The sequence below is a fragment of the Equus przewalskii genome, chromosome 3 (assembly GCF_037783145.1).
Source record: "Equus przewalskii isolate Varuska chromosome 3, EquPr2, whole genome shotgun sequence".
In the NCBI taxonomy this organism is placed as follows: domain Eukaryota; kingdom Metazoa; phylum Chordata; class Mammalia; order Perissodactyla; family Equidae; genus Equus; species Equus przewalskii.
In genome coordinates this window covers 57957401-57970948 of record NC_091833.1, presented here as the reverse complement: position 1 = coordinate 57970948, position 13548 = coordinate 57957401, and the positions used below count along the sequence as shown (strand labels likewise).

Sequence of the window (13548 nt, the reverse complement as noted above, 5' to 3'; positions counted from 1 at the left end):
TTTTTTGTTAAGATTATGATAGTTAACAACCTTGTGAAATTACAGTTGTACATCAATCATTATTAGTCATGTTTTAGGTACACCAATAAGTATCATTTTTTTTTTTTAAAGATTTTATTTTTTCCTTTTTCTCCCCAAAGCCCCCCAGGACATTGTTGTATATTCTTCGTTGTGGGTCCTTCTAGTTGTGGCATGTGGGATGCTGCCTCAACGTGGTTTGATGAGCAGTGCCATGTCCGCGCCCAGGATTCGAACCAACGAAACACTGGGCCGCTTGCAGCGGAGCGCGCGAACTTAACCACTCGGCCACGGGGCCAGCCCCCCAATAAGTATCATTTTTAATGACTAAATAGCATTCCATTATGTTTGTGTAACTTACTTTGATTGGCCGGTTTCCTGTTGTGGACCTGGGCGATAACAATCAGGAGATAGATTTATGACGTGGTCCATGGTAGGTTAAGGATGGCTTCCAAGGCTTCAGCTGAGACGAGGTCTTTTTCTCATGTTATTGTTAATAGCAGTAATGATGCATTTGTGGAGTTGTATAATTTTCAAAGGATTTTCTCACTTATCTTTTCTTCTGATCATGCCAAGAAATCTTCCTGCAGAATTCGAAATAAGCTCAGTACAGTGCCTAGCTGGCGCCTAGTTGGTGATCAAGAAATGTTTGGTGAATGAATGAGTCAAGTCTGGCATCCTAATGTATACTCTAATCCCCTCTGAATGCATCGTACGGTAATTACATCAAGGATTTTTCTTCCTTGTGTGACCCATTTTTATACTTATCTCTTCCTTTTCACATCCCACTTGATTCTATCTGGTCCTATTCAATCTCTGTATTTTTTCAATTTTCTTGTATCTTCTTTTTTTTTTAACACTTGCTTATTTAGTTTCCTTATCTTTTTCTACAACATACTTTCTTTTCTTATTTCTCATCTTGTCGCCCTATCTCCTGTTGCCTGAACTTGAATTGCATACCCAGTCTCTCTCCAGAAGTTTCAGTGATTGTCTCTTCCTTGTTCTCCTGATTTGTGCTTTAAGAGACCACACTCCATGGAAAGATGATTGAATGTTTCAAGGCATTTCTTTTCTTTGAACTTTCCCTTTCAGAGAAAAAAAACATGATCTATGCTTAAATTGAGGCCTTCCTAAATTAAAAAAAAAAAGAACTTGTATTTTCTCCTTCATGTGACTTTTACTAAACAATATCTTACCTAGCTTTAGTAATGACAAAAAGACCTCACTTATGTTATAAGCTTTCAGCTTGGCAGGGCTCCCACTGAAGTCAGGATTGCTGTTGTCTTCATGAGAACTACAGGCCATGGCCGGAATTGCAGAGCAGACTTGTAAGGGTCTATGCTTAAAGAACACAACAGAATTTAGACCCGCAGGTTAATCCTCCTCAGTGCTAAAGATAGCAAAATTGCCAAGGCTACACTCACCCTACTTTTCTTACACATGCGTAAATCACTGTGGTTTACATGTGATAGGGAAAAACAATGACTTAGATGTAAGCACTATCATCTGTATACAGTGTCTGTTCTGGTTGGACCTACTACAGATAAAGAATGATAGTTAATGTTTATTAACCACTTACTATGTGCCAGCTCCTCACAGACATTACCTCGTTTAATTCTGACTACAACCCCAGGAGGTCAGTCCTGTGATTAGTGCCATCTTCATTTTATAGCCTGAGAGACTGAGATTAGAGACATTAACCAATTTGCCCAATGTTTCACAGCTAGTAAGCAGCAGAGCTGGGCTTTGAAGCAGTGCCACTTCAAGGACACACATGTGAACACTGTGTCATCCTTCTGCATCACCTGATCTAGTTCCAATAAGACCTTCTCTGCTTCTTGGCAGTCATATATTATTTGCAACTCTTTTTGATGCTTCGTCATCTTGCCCACCATGGCCTTTCCATATGCACGCGCCACACTTACCCTCAAGTCAAATCTCACTCAGAGCGGTTTACAGCTTTGCTTTCTTTTTATTTAGGTGATCAACATAATCTGATAAAAAGAACAACAGCAAAAAACTTCCTCACCTCTTCTCCTCAAATGTCTGTGTATCTTCTAGGTACCTCTTTTTCCTCATTCCTTCCTTTGAGAAAGAAGCTCCCTCACCCTGGCCCAGGGAGGCCCTCGTTCTGTGACCCAGAGCCCATCTGCGCCATCACCTTCGTCAGCTGATCTTTCCAGTCAGATATTTCCTCTTCTGCTTGCTCATTTCATTTCCCTCCTTCCCTCTTTATCTTTCCCTCTCTTCTTCCTCCCTGATTCCCTTTCCTCTAGGACCTTAGTGTCTTTCACAGCCTTCATCCAATCCTTGTTTCTATTTTCTCCTTAGAGTCCATCTCAAGTGCACACGTGATGAGCATCTCAGGCCCTCATTTCTGTCTGTCTACCTTCTGAACATCTGATCCACAGGAACACCATACTCAAAAAGCTCCAAAGAAAGCCCGCGTCTTCATTCCCCCCACCTACCAGGTCCTTTTCGTCCTTCGCCTGACTTTATTTCCACCCACTACTGATTTTTCAATCAGTGTAATTCAAAACAGTTGAGTGACAGCTGCTGCTTCCCTACCCCTACTCCACATTGTAATCACTGCCACATCTTGCAAAGTTTGAGTCCCTCTTGTTCCCTTTGGGTAGAATATTCTCTGGTCCTCCTTAGACACCTATTGCGTTTTAGGTGTGGTTTGCTTCTGGCAGTAGACTTGTTATGAACATCTCAAGGGAAGGGTCTGAGTCTGACTCAATGCTCTGTCTCCTGCAGTAACTTTCATGTGCCTCACACCCAACTGACGTTCCATAAATGTTAACTGAAGTGAGCATTTTTCTACTTTAGCGGTAAACCAAGAGTAAACATAAACTGATGGGAGGCTAGGTACAAAAGCATCGAGATACATGGATGGGAGTAGTGCTCATGTCCTCTTGTTGGCAGCAAGTACTGGCACCAAAACTGAGGAGAGAGACTTTGCTCTTACATCTGACTCTGCCTCTCACCCCCTCCTTCTTCTGTCTGGCTGTCTCCTTGGGTCCTGCTGCAGCCTTCTCCACACATTTGTGAGTTTGTCAACACTGGGTAGAAATCACTGTCCTATAATGTTAAGGTCAGTCTACTGTAGTGGGTTTTTTTGTTGTTGGTTGGTTGGTTGGTTTTTTCAGGATAAAACAATAGCTACAGACACTGAAAAAAAGGGGAAGTTTTGTTTGTTTTATGGTTTCATACTAATTTAGAGCCTCAAACAAAAGAACGCATGATTTATAAGAGCTCATGGGTGGGCTAGGACCAAAGTAATGATCAAAAGGGGAAGAGAAGATACTTAGTTCTCTTCTGCCATCCATGTTGTTTTCTGGATTCCTTCTGTACTTTCCCACACATAGAACCCCATCAGTTTTAAAAGTGGCATCAGACTTCGAATTCTCTACACACCCTAAGGGCCCTGAGTTTTGGCAAGAAATGATTTCTTTTTCGCCTGATGAGGAACAACTACAAGTGCTGATTGTTTTAAGCACTTCCAAATGCATTTAATGTGGTTGCATTAAGAACCTAATCAACTGACAGGACATTATTAAAAATCTCACTGTGTGTCTAAATTTGTCTTTATAGGTCATTATTTATCAGCTAAGGAGTCAATACCCCATAAAACCAGCATTCAAAGCCATTGCTTCGACAGTACACATTTACTTTAATATCTTCAAGCTTTTTTGACTTTGCTCCAAAGACATGAAATAAGTCATTTTACTGCTGTGTGCTTCCATCCATCATGATTGTGGGTAATCCTCACTGATCCTCAGAGCGGAGCCTTTGTGATTTGAAGAAAGCATCACACAGTGATGACCACATGTAATTTCCTCACAGCTCCAGGGTGACATATTAGAGGATATTGCAGCTACTGAATCAAAATATTAATTTTTTATCTATTTAAATTTTTAGTGTGTCTGCATGCTGTGCATACTTAGAAAACAAATGGAAGCCTCTGCTTGCTCAAAAACAAGAAATGTATTTATTTCTGCTCCAGCTAATACTCCGTTTCCAGGCCCCCTTGTAATGTGTTCATTAATTTGTTTGTTTAAAGTGCTAATTCACTGGGTTGGTTAGCAAGCAGCCACATATACAAACAACTGGAATTCCATCTGCCCTCTGCACTACCACATGCTTATTATATACCAGTAATCTGAAACAGGCTAAGCATAAACATATCCTGGGTCTCTCTTCTTTGTCATCCTTAATGAGTCTTATATTTAAAGACTCTTCACTGTAATTGAAATAGTGACAAATAAAGATTTACTTAACTGAGTAGCAATGGAAATACTCTGAGAGACGGCCTCTGGAATAGGCCCTGTTTCTAAGCCTTAGTGGACGCACACTCACCATTTAGACATATTCGAGGTTAGCCTCTTTTTTTGATTACAGACAGGAAGGTCAGATGCAAAGGCTTAGTGCACAGATGGGGCTTTTAGGATGGGACTTTAATCCTTGCAGAGGCTGCTAGATTGCTGGGTTGGAAACTCAATTCTCCTATTCTAGTAACTGCTGTCCTGGTACAAATTAAGTGGTGACAGTATAAACTTCCTCTAGTGTATCCTGTGAAATTGTTTCAAATATTACCTGTGGGGAGGAATGGGAGTGGAAGGTGGGGTAAAGAGGGTTATAGGGGAATTCACTATATTGTGAATTTGTCTCTCTGAAAATACTGCCATTCTAAGGCATAATTTCTGACGATTGTGTTCCTACAGTGTGGGTACAGCAAGGATCTGAATTAGGATTTGTCAGATGGTCACCACCTACCAAGAGGAATTCAAGACTTGCCTCTAAATCAGCTTCATTCTTGGAAAATATGCCCATAGATTTTACTGTAGGTGAAGTGACTGGCATCATAGCAGTTCCCCAGGATGCAGAGTCGCCTCCCGCAGTGCCTGGAGACGGGGCTCACAACCTGTTAATTATGTTTAGATTGTATAATTAATACATCTGGCTGGCCATGGGGATATTTCTGTCTTCATTATCTCAAATTGTACTGACAGGGCAGTTGGAGATTGTCACACACACAGCCAAGACATGCCCTTTTCCTCTTGGCCTGGAGTGGATTTTGTAAACCAGGTGCTGCAATCTACGTCGACCTTTTCATGGGCCTCCAAATTCCCCACAATTTCACAGTATTTTCACTCCAATAATTTTTTTTCTTTCATTCAATAAATCAGTAGAGGCTACCTACTAGATACTATTGATTTGGTCAAATTCTACTTTGTTTTCCTTTTTTTTTTTTTTTTTGAGGGAGATTAGCCCTGAGCTAACTACTGCCAGTCCTCCTCTTTTTGCTGAGGAAGCCTGGCCCTGAGCTATCATCTGTGCCCATCTTCCTCTACTTTATATGTGGGATGCCTACCACAGCATGTCGTCCCAGGCGGTGCCATGTCTGCACCCAGGATCCGAACCAGCAAACCCTGGGCCGCCAAGTGGAACATGCGCACTTAACTGCTGCACCACTGGGCTGGCCCCCTTCTTTGTTTTCCTTTTAAAGGCATTTTGGAAGCTTACAATTTGTGAAAAGGTCTTCCTCAGTCATGGCTGAAAGACAAACCATTGGTGTGTCATTCTTCCTTCTCTAGGGACACCTGAGATCTCCAGTTCTAGTCATGATAGGTGTCATGGACTTATAGTATTCTTAATATTCTTTTTTCGAATTTAAGTATAATTAACGTACAATATCCTCTTAATTTCAGGTGTATATCATGGTGATTTGATGTTTGTATACATTACAAAATGAGCACCACAGTAGCTCTAGTTTCCATCCGTTACTGTACAAAGTTATTACAGCATTATTGACTATATTCCCTGTGCTGTACACCACATCCCCATGACTAACATTTTGTAACTGTAAGTTTGTACCTCTTAATCCCCTTCACCTGTTTTGCCCATCCCTGCAGCCCCTCCTCACTCTGGTAACCCCCAGTTTATTTCCTGTATCTATGAATCTGTTTCTGTTTTGTTTGTTCATTGTTTTATTTTTTAGATTCCACATATAAGTGAAATCATATGGTATTTGTCTTTCTCTGTCTGACTTATTTCGCTTAGCATACTACCCTCTAGATTTCTCCAGGTTGTCACAAATGGCAAGATTTCGTTCTTTTTTATAGCTAATATTCCATTGTATAGGAAAACTGGACAGCTACATGCAAAAGCCACGAAACTGGACCACTGTCATACCCCATAAGCAAAAATAAATTCAAAAGGGAGTAAAGACTTGAATTTAAGACCTGAAACCATAACACTCCTAGAAGAAAACATAGGGTGTCAGCTCTTTGACATCGGTCTTAGCAATATGTTTTTGGACAAGTTTCCTCAGGCAAGGGCAACAAAAGCAAAAATAAACAAATGGGATTACGTCAAATTAAAAAGCTTTTGTACAGCGAAGGAACCCATCAACAAAACAAAAAGGCAGCATACTGAATGGGAGAAGATATTTGCAAATCATATATCCGATAAGGAGTTAATATCATATATATGAAGAACTTACACAACTTAATATCAAAAAAACAACTCGATTAAAAGATGGGCAGAGGACTTGAATAAACATTTCTCTAAAGAGGACATACAGATGGCCAATAGGCACAGGAGAAGATGTTCAACATCATTAATCATCAAATGCAAATCAAAACCACAGTGAGATACCACTCACGCCTGTCAGAATGACTGTTACCAAAAAGACAAGAAATAAGTGTTGGTGAGGATGTGGAGAAAAGGGAAGCCTCATATACTGTTGGTGAGAAAGTAAATTGGTGCAGCCACTGTGGAAAACAGTATGGAGGTTTCTCAAAAAATTAAAAATAGAACTACCATATGGTGCAGCAATTCCCTTCTGGGTATTTATCCAAAGAAAACGAAAACGCTAATTTGAAGAGATATATGCACCCCTATGTTCACTGCAGCATCATTTATAATAGCCAAGATATGGAAGCAACCTAAGTGCCCAGCGATAGATGAATGGATAAAGAAGATATAGTATTCTTAATACGTCTAGTCTAACATAAGCCCCTTGAGAACACTTTAGCCATGGGATGTTATTAACAGAGAAGGGTCCTCTACAGATGTAGTGGAGGGAAGGAGGGGAGAACAGTAGGGACCCCTTTCCCCTCTCCAGCAAAAGTTTCATAGTGGGAGCTGCCGTACGTCAGAATTTTCTTGGATTGTTGGTTCTCTGCTGTGGTTCTAATGTCTTCTCCCATTACTAGTTACCTTTCATTCAACAATTTCTCATTTAAATCTGTAATAAAAACACAGAGATCTCAGTAGATAGACTGGCAAAAGACGGACACACACATACACACACACACACATTCACAAACCAATTCCCAGTTGCCTTTAGGATAACATCCATAGTCCTTTTCATAACTTACAAGGTATTTCAAAACTGGTGCAGCCAGGCCCTAGGTGGGTTTTTTGTATGTTCTTCAAGATCCATCCATATTGAACTTTTTCATTTCCTTGAATGTATCCTTTTCTGTTCAGCTTCTGGGTTTTTGCCCAAGTTTTCCCTTTTCTTGGGACCCTTTCCAAACCCTCTCACCACTGCCCAGCTCTTCGAGCAGCTATCTCCCACTCAATGTTCACGTCTTGGCCTACTCTGGGAAGCCTTCCCTGCCTCCTAGAAGTCTGTTATAGACTTCCATGGCCCCTGTACTGACCCCATTAGCATTTTATGGGATGTTTGTAACAGTGTCATGCCAGTCCTGCATCTCAGTGTCTGCCGTATGCTCTCTTCTTGCTCATTCGCTGTGCTGCCATCTCTGTTGCTCTGTGACACAGGACTTAATATGGAGACAACCACCTTTAAGGCAAGATGCACAGCCCAAGTCCACTTTACTGTTGGATTCTTGAATATTCCACTTGGCTGCCTCCAGCCTGTTCTGCAGGTGGGGAAGGAAGGGGCAAAGTGAATGATCTCTCTGCAGCTTCTTTCTCACCAGCTTGAAGGGTTTTTCTAGGCTAGGGTACAGAGGTGGAGAGTGCAGGGGTTGTGTTGGTGGCGGAGGGACTGAGTCTCTTAGCTCCAGTTCACATTCAAGCTTGTTTTGTCTTCTCTTTTACCTGTGCCCGGGGCTCTGGGAACTTGGTATCTTCGTGGGTCTAAGTCTTACAACTTTCTCTGGAAGCACGTGATGGCCTGTGCTTCCTGGTCCAATGGGGGGTGGTTACAGTGGTTGAGGAAATAACTCTCTGGTTGATATCTCAAATTGTTGTTTGATTACATATATTTCACACTGAATTGTAATTATATATTTAGGGTCATATTTTCCCACCATACTGAAAGCCCTTTGAGTGTAGTAAACATTTGAACATTTTTGTTGTTTGAAAGAAAGAATTTTTAAATGCTTAGCCTCACTTATAATAAAAGAAATACAAATTAAAACAATGATATAACACCAGTTTTCACAAACCAAATTAGTTAATATTTACTATCTTTAAATTTCTTTGTGCAGGCAAAGTTATGATGAAATAGTCTTATGAATGGCTCTTGGATGTGTAAATTGATAGAAATTTGTAATACCTACTAAGAATACATTTTTTCATGCCTGTAATGGTTAAAAGCCAGCCCTGGTGGGCTAGTGTTGATTTGGTACTCTCACTGAGTGCGGCCCGGGTTCATTTTCCAGCCAGGGAACCATACCACCTGTCTGTCGTCTGTTGGTTGTCACACTGTGGAGGCTGCATGTTGCTGTGATTCTGAAAAGCTCTGCCACTGGTATTTCAAATGCCAGCAGGGTCTCCCATGGTGGACAGGTTTCAGTGGAGCTTCCAGCCTAATACAGACCAGGAAGAAGGACCTGGCCACTCACTTCTGAAAAAAATTGGCTGCAAAAACCCTATGAATGGCAGTGGAGCATTGTCTGATACAGCGCCAGAAAGAGAGAAGATGGCGCAAAAAGACAGGCAGGGATCCACTCTGCTGTCCACAGGGTCGCTAGGAGTCAGAATCCTCTTGATGGCACTAACGACAATAAAGTGATTAAAAGTATATGCTCTGGAGTCAATGTGGATGTGACATGTGTGAGCAAATGACTTAACCTCTGAGTCTGTTTCTTCACCTTTAAAATGGGGATAATAGCATTACCTACTTCGTCTTTTCAAATGAGATTATGCATTTATAATAATTAGCATAGTACTTGATATATATTCAGAGCTCAATAAATGTAAGCAATAATAATAAATGAATTGTACTCTTTCGATATTGTCTTTTAGGAAATAATCTAAAATGCACAAAGATCTTATCACGGCCTTAATTATAAATTGGAAAAATTGAGAGTAAATGTTCAAGTATAAGAAAGATGGCAAATTTTTTGTTTGTTTGTTTTCAATGCTGGACTGTTATGCAGCCCCTAAGAAGCATGCTGACAAAGAGTCCCTAATGACATGTGGAAATGCTGTTGGTGTTGAGTAAAAGAAGATATATGACAACATTTAATATCATCTCATGTATGTAAAAATCTATATATGTAAAATTGTATAGAAAAAGAACAAAGAGAAAAATGTCAATATCAGTAGTTATTTACTCTTAAAGGGTGGTTTTTATGTTTATTTATACTTTTTAAAAGTGTTTTCCATATTTTCTTCCATGGCTTACTTTGTAGTCAGAAAAATAAAACTTTAATATCCCTGTTTGAGCCCCTCTTAGCCTCTCTCCTGTGTAGAAGGTGACAGTGGCCCCCTGAGCTTGAGCCTGAAGCTGCTTACGAGTGGTGCCCAGTGGAACTGGCCCCTTGTAGCCTGTCATGCCTGAGTTCTGTAGTCTGCCCTCAGGAACCACACTTTTCTTATTGTAAGTCAGAACCCTGGGATTAATCCTTAAGCCTTTGTTCCTCTGATTTCTGGCTTCTTTTCCTGCACGTTGTTACTCATTTTGAGCTCTCCCGAGGAATTCTCTTCTTTGAAGAGATTTTGACTGCAAGCCTCTCAAGACAAAGGTGTTTCCTAGGTTTTAAGAATTTATTTTCCTTTTCTGGTTGGTTTAATAAAAGTCAGTCAACCTTCAGATTGACTTCAGAGCGGGATTTCTGAGCATATTTATTTTAAGTGGTCTTCTGTTGGGAGCTTGTATGTGACTGAGCTGGGAAGGGAGGTGTGCATGGGTGTATTAACATGAGACCCACTGAGATTGTTGTTTTGGAATGAGTCTATTCATAGAATTGGATGTTGAGTATGACTTTTTAAAACATGCATGAAGGAAAAGGAGTGAATACAATTAGTAAACAGAAAGAGTTAGAGAGTCCAACTTTCCAGACTCAGGTAGTTGTAGTTACAGTCTTATGTGTAAGGTAGAATTATAAACTAACTTGAATTAATGTAATGCTTTGGGCAACATGAAGTTGATTGTTTTATATTTTCGGGTGTCATTTATTGATTTCTCCTTGCCTCTGGGTACTCACTCCATCATGCAATGTGATATATTGGTGATTGATCTGATGCCTTCTTAAGGCTTAACATGGAGCCATGGAGAGAGGAAGAGGCCTTGAGTGATTTTGGAGTCTCTGCAACTCGTGAGCCCTTTCCACTGGTTTCTGGTAGCTGTATACCAAAATATGATGCAAACAACCATGTCTGGTTTAAGATCTCCAGAGAATGGGACTTGCTTAGGAGGACAGAAGAAGTTGAGGGTCATAAGGAACCTCTACATTTATCAGACAGTCAGAGGCAAGAATGAGGACCTGGCCAAGAGGAGCACAAAGATAAACGTGGGTAGGGGTGAACACGGGGTCAAGGAAGAGTGGTCCAAAATGTCACGTGTTGCAGAGATTGCAGGCAGGTCAGGAATTAGAGGAGGCCTTTAGATTTGGTCATTAAGAAGTGGTCAGAGACCTTTTCAAGGGCAATGCCACAGTAGTATTGTGGAGGTTGAAAGCAAATTATAGTGAGGTAAGGAGTTAAGGAGGCAAGAAAGTTGGGTGGTAAAGGGAAGAGATGGGGTACTTGTAGAGAAAAGCTTTTGGGGGTTTAAGTAATGCAGAACATGTTTGGAGATTGAGGTCAAGGAGAGTGAAGACAGATGTAGGTTAAAGATGCAATAATGTTGAAATAATGTTGAAAATTGGATCAAGATTGTGGGTGGAGGAATTAGCCATTTCATCGTGTGAGAGGAGGAGAAATTAAATAAAAGTGAGGAAGAAAGATGTTTTGAGGTTGACAGGAAAGTGTCAGAGGTACTCACGCTTGATGGACTGAGTGAAACAGAAGATGAAATAACCTGGCAGAAGGTGGAAGGGTGGGCAGGGTTGGGTGGTGACTGGAGAAGAGTAGTGAGGGTTTAAAAGCAACTGCCATGAGCATCCATAACCTAGCTCTAGCTTCCTCTAGAAGTAATTAATACACATTATGCTCCTCATTTAAACAGCTTCTAGAGATCCCCAAGAGCAAACAGATCCATAAATATTTATTTATGGTATCTCCAGAACACTCCAGAGATCTGCTTACTTTCTCTTCAAAGCATCCCTCAGTGGTTATTCTTTTTCAGTTCTCTAATTGCACACTAGAGAGAGCTTGAGTAAGATGTAGGTGGTTTTCAGAGCCCTGAACACCTGCAGATCTTCTTGAGGCGTGCCTGAGCCCAGAACTCTCTGTAAACGTTGCTTTACAGAAGAAGAGGCCATGACTTTTCAAATAATGGAGCCTTGAATCAGTAATGTTTCCTGGGTTTCCAATCCTAACATGTACCCACTCAGTAAGGTGATCCTAAAACACAGTCACCTCCATTTGCTCCGGCAACTTTCAAAGCTTTCTGAGTCTCCCTTTTGCACACGTAAGACTGTCCCCCTGGCACGGTGAGGAGGGCACAGGAAAAAGAGAACAAAAGGTTGCCATTGTGTGGAAGCCATACACTAAATCAGGGGGAAATAGCCTCCTTATCATATTTCTCTCAATATAGTCATCATTTCCTTTATAATTTACTAAAGGGCTATAGTGAGGATTAATTTGGCTCTTAGGATATCAAGAATTGCTCCTACTATTGGCAAGAGGCTGCCTGTAATTTGAAACTCCCAAAGTTCAGTGAAAGGTCAGGGGCTGTTAGTTTGGGCGCTGCTAGGAGTCAGCATTTTTGAGAAGGACCCTTGTGGTTCCACTTCTGCAGTGGCTGTGAAGGTCACACAAAGGCTTCTCCTGCAGATGAGTGGTTGCTGGGGGTGGGATTGCTCAGATGACCAGCAGTTAGAGAGCTTATCACTGAGGGTATAGAGAAAAAGACCTGTTTTAACAGATTTCAGGGGACAGGCAATGTTTTATTGACAAGGATTTTTTAGTCTAAACATCACTAGAAATCACAATATCTACAAGACTTTGAGGTGAAGCAAGATGCATCTGGTCTCTGAGTGGTGCATTGACAAATGCAAATGGTGCTTTGAATCCTACAGGGCAAGATGGAAAGGCCCTATAATGAGAACTCTTTCTTCTCTTTTCCTAGGTCTTTACTCCTTTTTCATTTTGGTGGGTAATTCAGGATTTGTGGATTTTCTTCCACCTTTGGGGTGGAAGATCGTAAATGGGACTTAAGGAGGATGGTAAATGGGACTTAAAGCTTTTCACCTACAATGGGAGCTGAACACAATGAAGTTCTTTAGTTAAAGGATGAGTATTATATGGGAGAGAACAAGATATAGTGCTGGCTGTGCGAGATAATTGGTCTTAAACCTTTAGTCACAACTGGTACAACAGAGCTTCTGTGAACTATGTATCAGGTCGTGAAAATGACTTTTCAACTTACGAGTCTTCTTCATAACTTTACCTCTAGTTAAAGACTAAAGTTGTCCACCAACTCAACCATTCCTTTACACCAATGCCTGAGACTGTATCCTGACTCTGGAAGGCCATGTCTGTGAGAAGGAGCCATGTGAAGGGCACTGAGCGTAGCTCAGGAGCACTGTGAATAGGGGCACGCCATACTCGAGTTCTCGGGGCCCTTGGGGCAAATGTTGATAGTACTGAGGATACTGTTTTTGTTAGTCTGACTGTTCTCTCTATACCCCAAGCAAGTAGCTGTCACATACTGCCCTAGTACTTGAAGGTTGTTCAGTTGCAAAGGGGTGAAAACTCAGTTGCTGTGCTGGACCTTAGGCATTTGCTAGAAACCTCAAACACACAATTTGCACAGCTCCCAAGTTTCTGCTTTACAGGCACATCCTGCGTTTGGGCTGCCCTCTGGCTGGCTGTGCTACAGCGGTGGGAATTGCAGTCCCTTCTGCCCTTTGGTGTCGTGATGAGACTTGGTGCTCATGGCATCCATGCCTTCTCTGTGCTCCCCTGTCTTCTCCAGACTGCCATCCGCTGTGCCAGCACTGTGCAGCTGATCTCCACAACACTGGGAGCATCTGTCTGAGGTGCCAGAATGCCCGGTACCTGCTGCTAGGGGACCACTGCGTTCCTGATTGCCCTTCTGGATACTACGCAGAGAGAGGAGCTTGTAAAAGTGAGTAAGTGCTGGACACGGGAGCTGGCAGTGCCTCATGAGCTTCTCTTTAGGGCAGAGCTGAGAAGGCTTGAACTTGCCGCGAG

At 41.5% G+C, this 13548-nt stretch overlaps 1 protein-coding gene across 5 annotated transcripts in view; it reads left to right on the top strand.

The window, feature by feature from the left end:
* The window catches only part of FRAS1 (Fraser extracellular matrix complex subunit 1), a 426477-nt gene that overhangs the window by 247354 nt on the left and 165575 nt on the right, over positions 1 to 13548 (top strand). For all 5 annotated transcript variants that reach the window (XR_011538148.1, XM_070612755.1, XM_070612754.1 and 2 more), the window contains exon 21: positions 13310 to 13462. Coding sequence is in view for 4 of the 5 variants with exons in the window: in XM_070612755.1 (XP_070468856.1) it covers positions 13310 to 13462 (153 nt within the window). In the remaining variant the exon portion in view is untranslated. The remainder of the gene's footprint in view (positions 1 to 13309; positions 13463 to 13548) is intronic.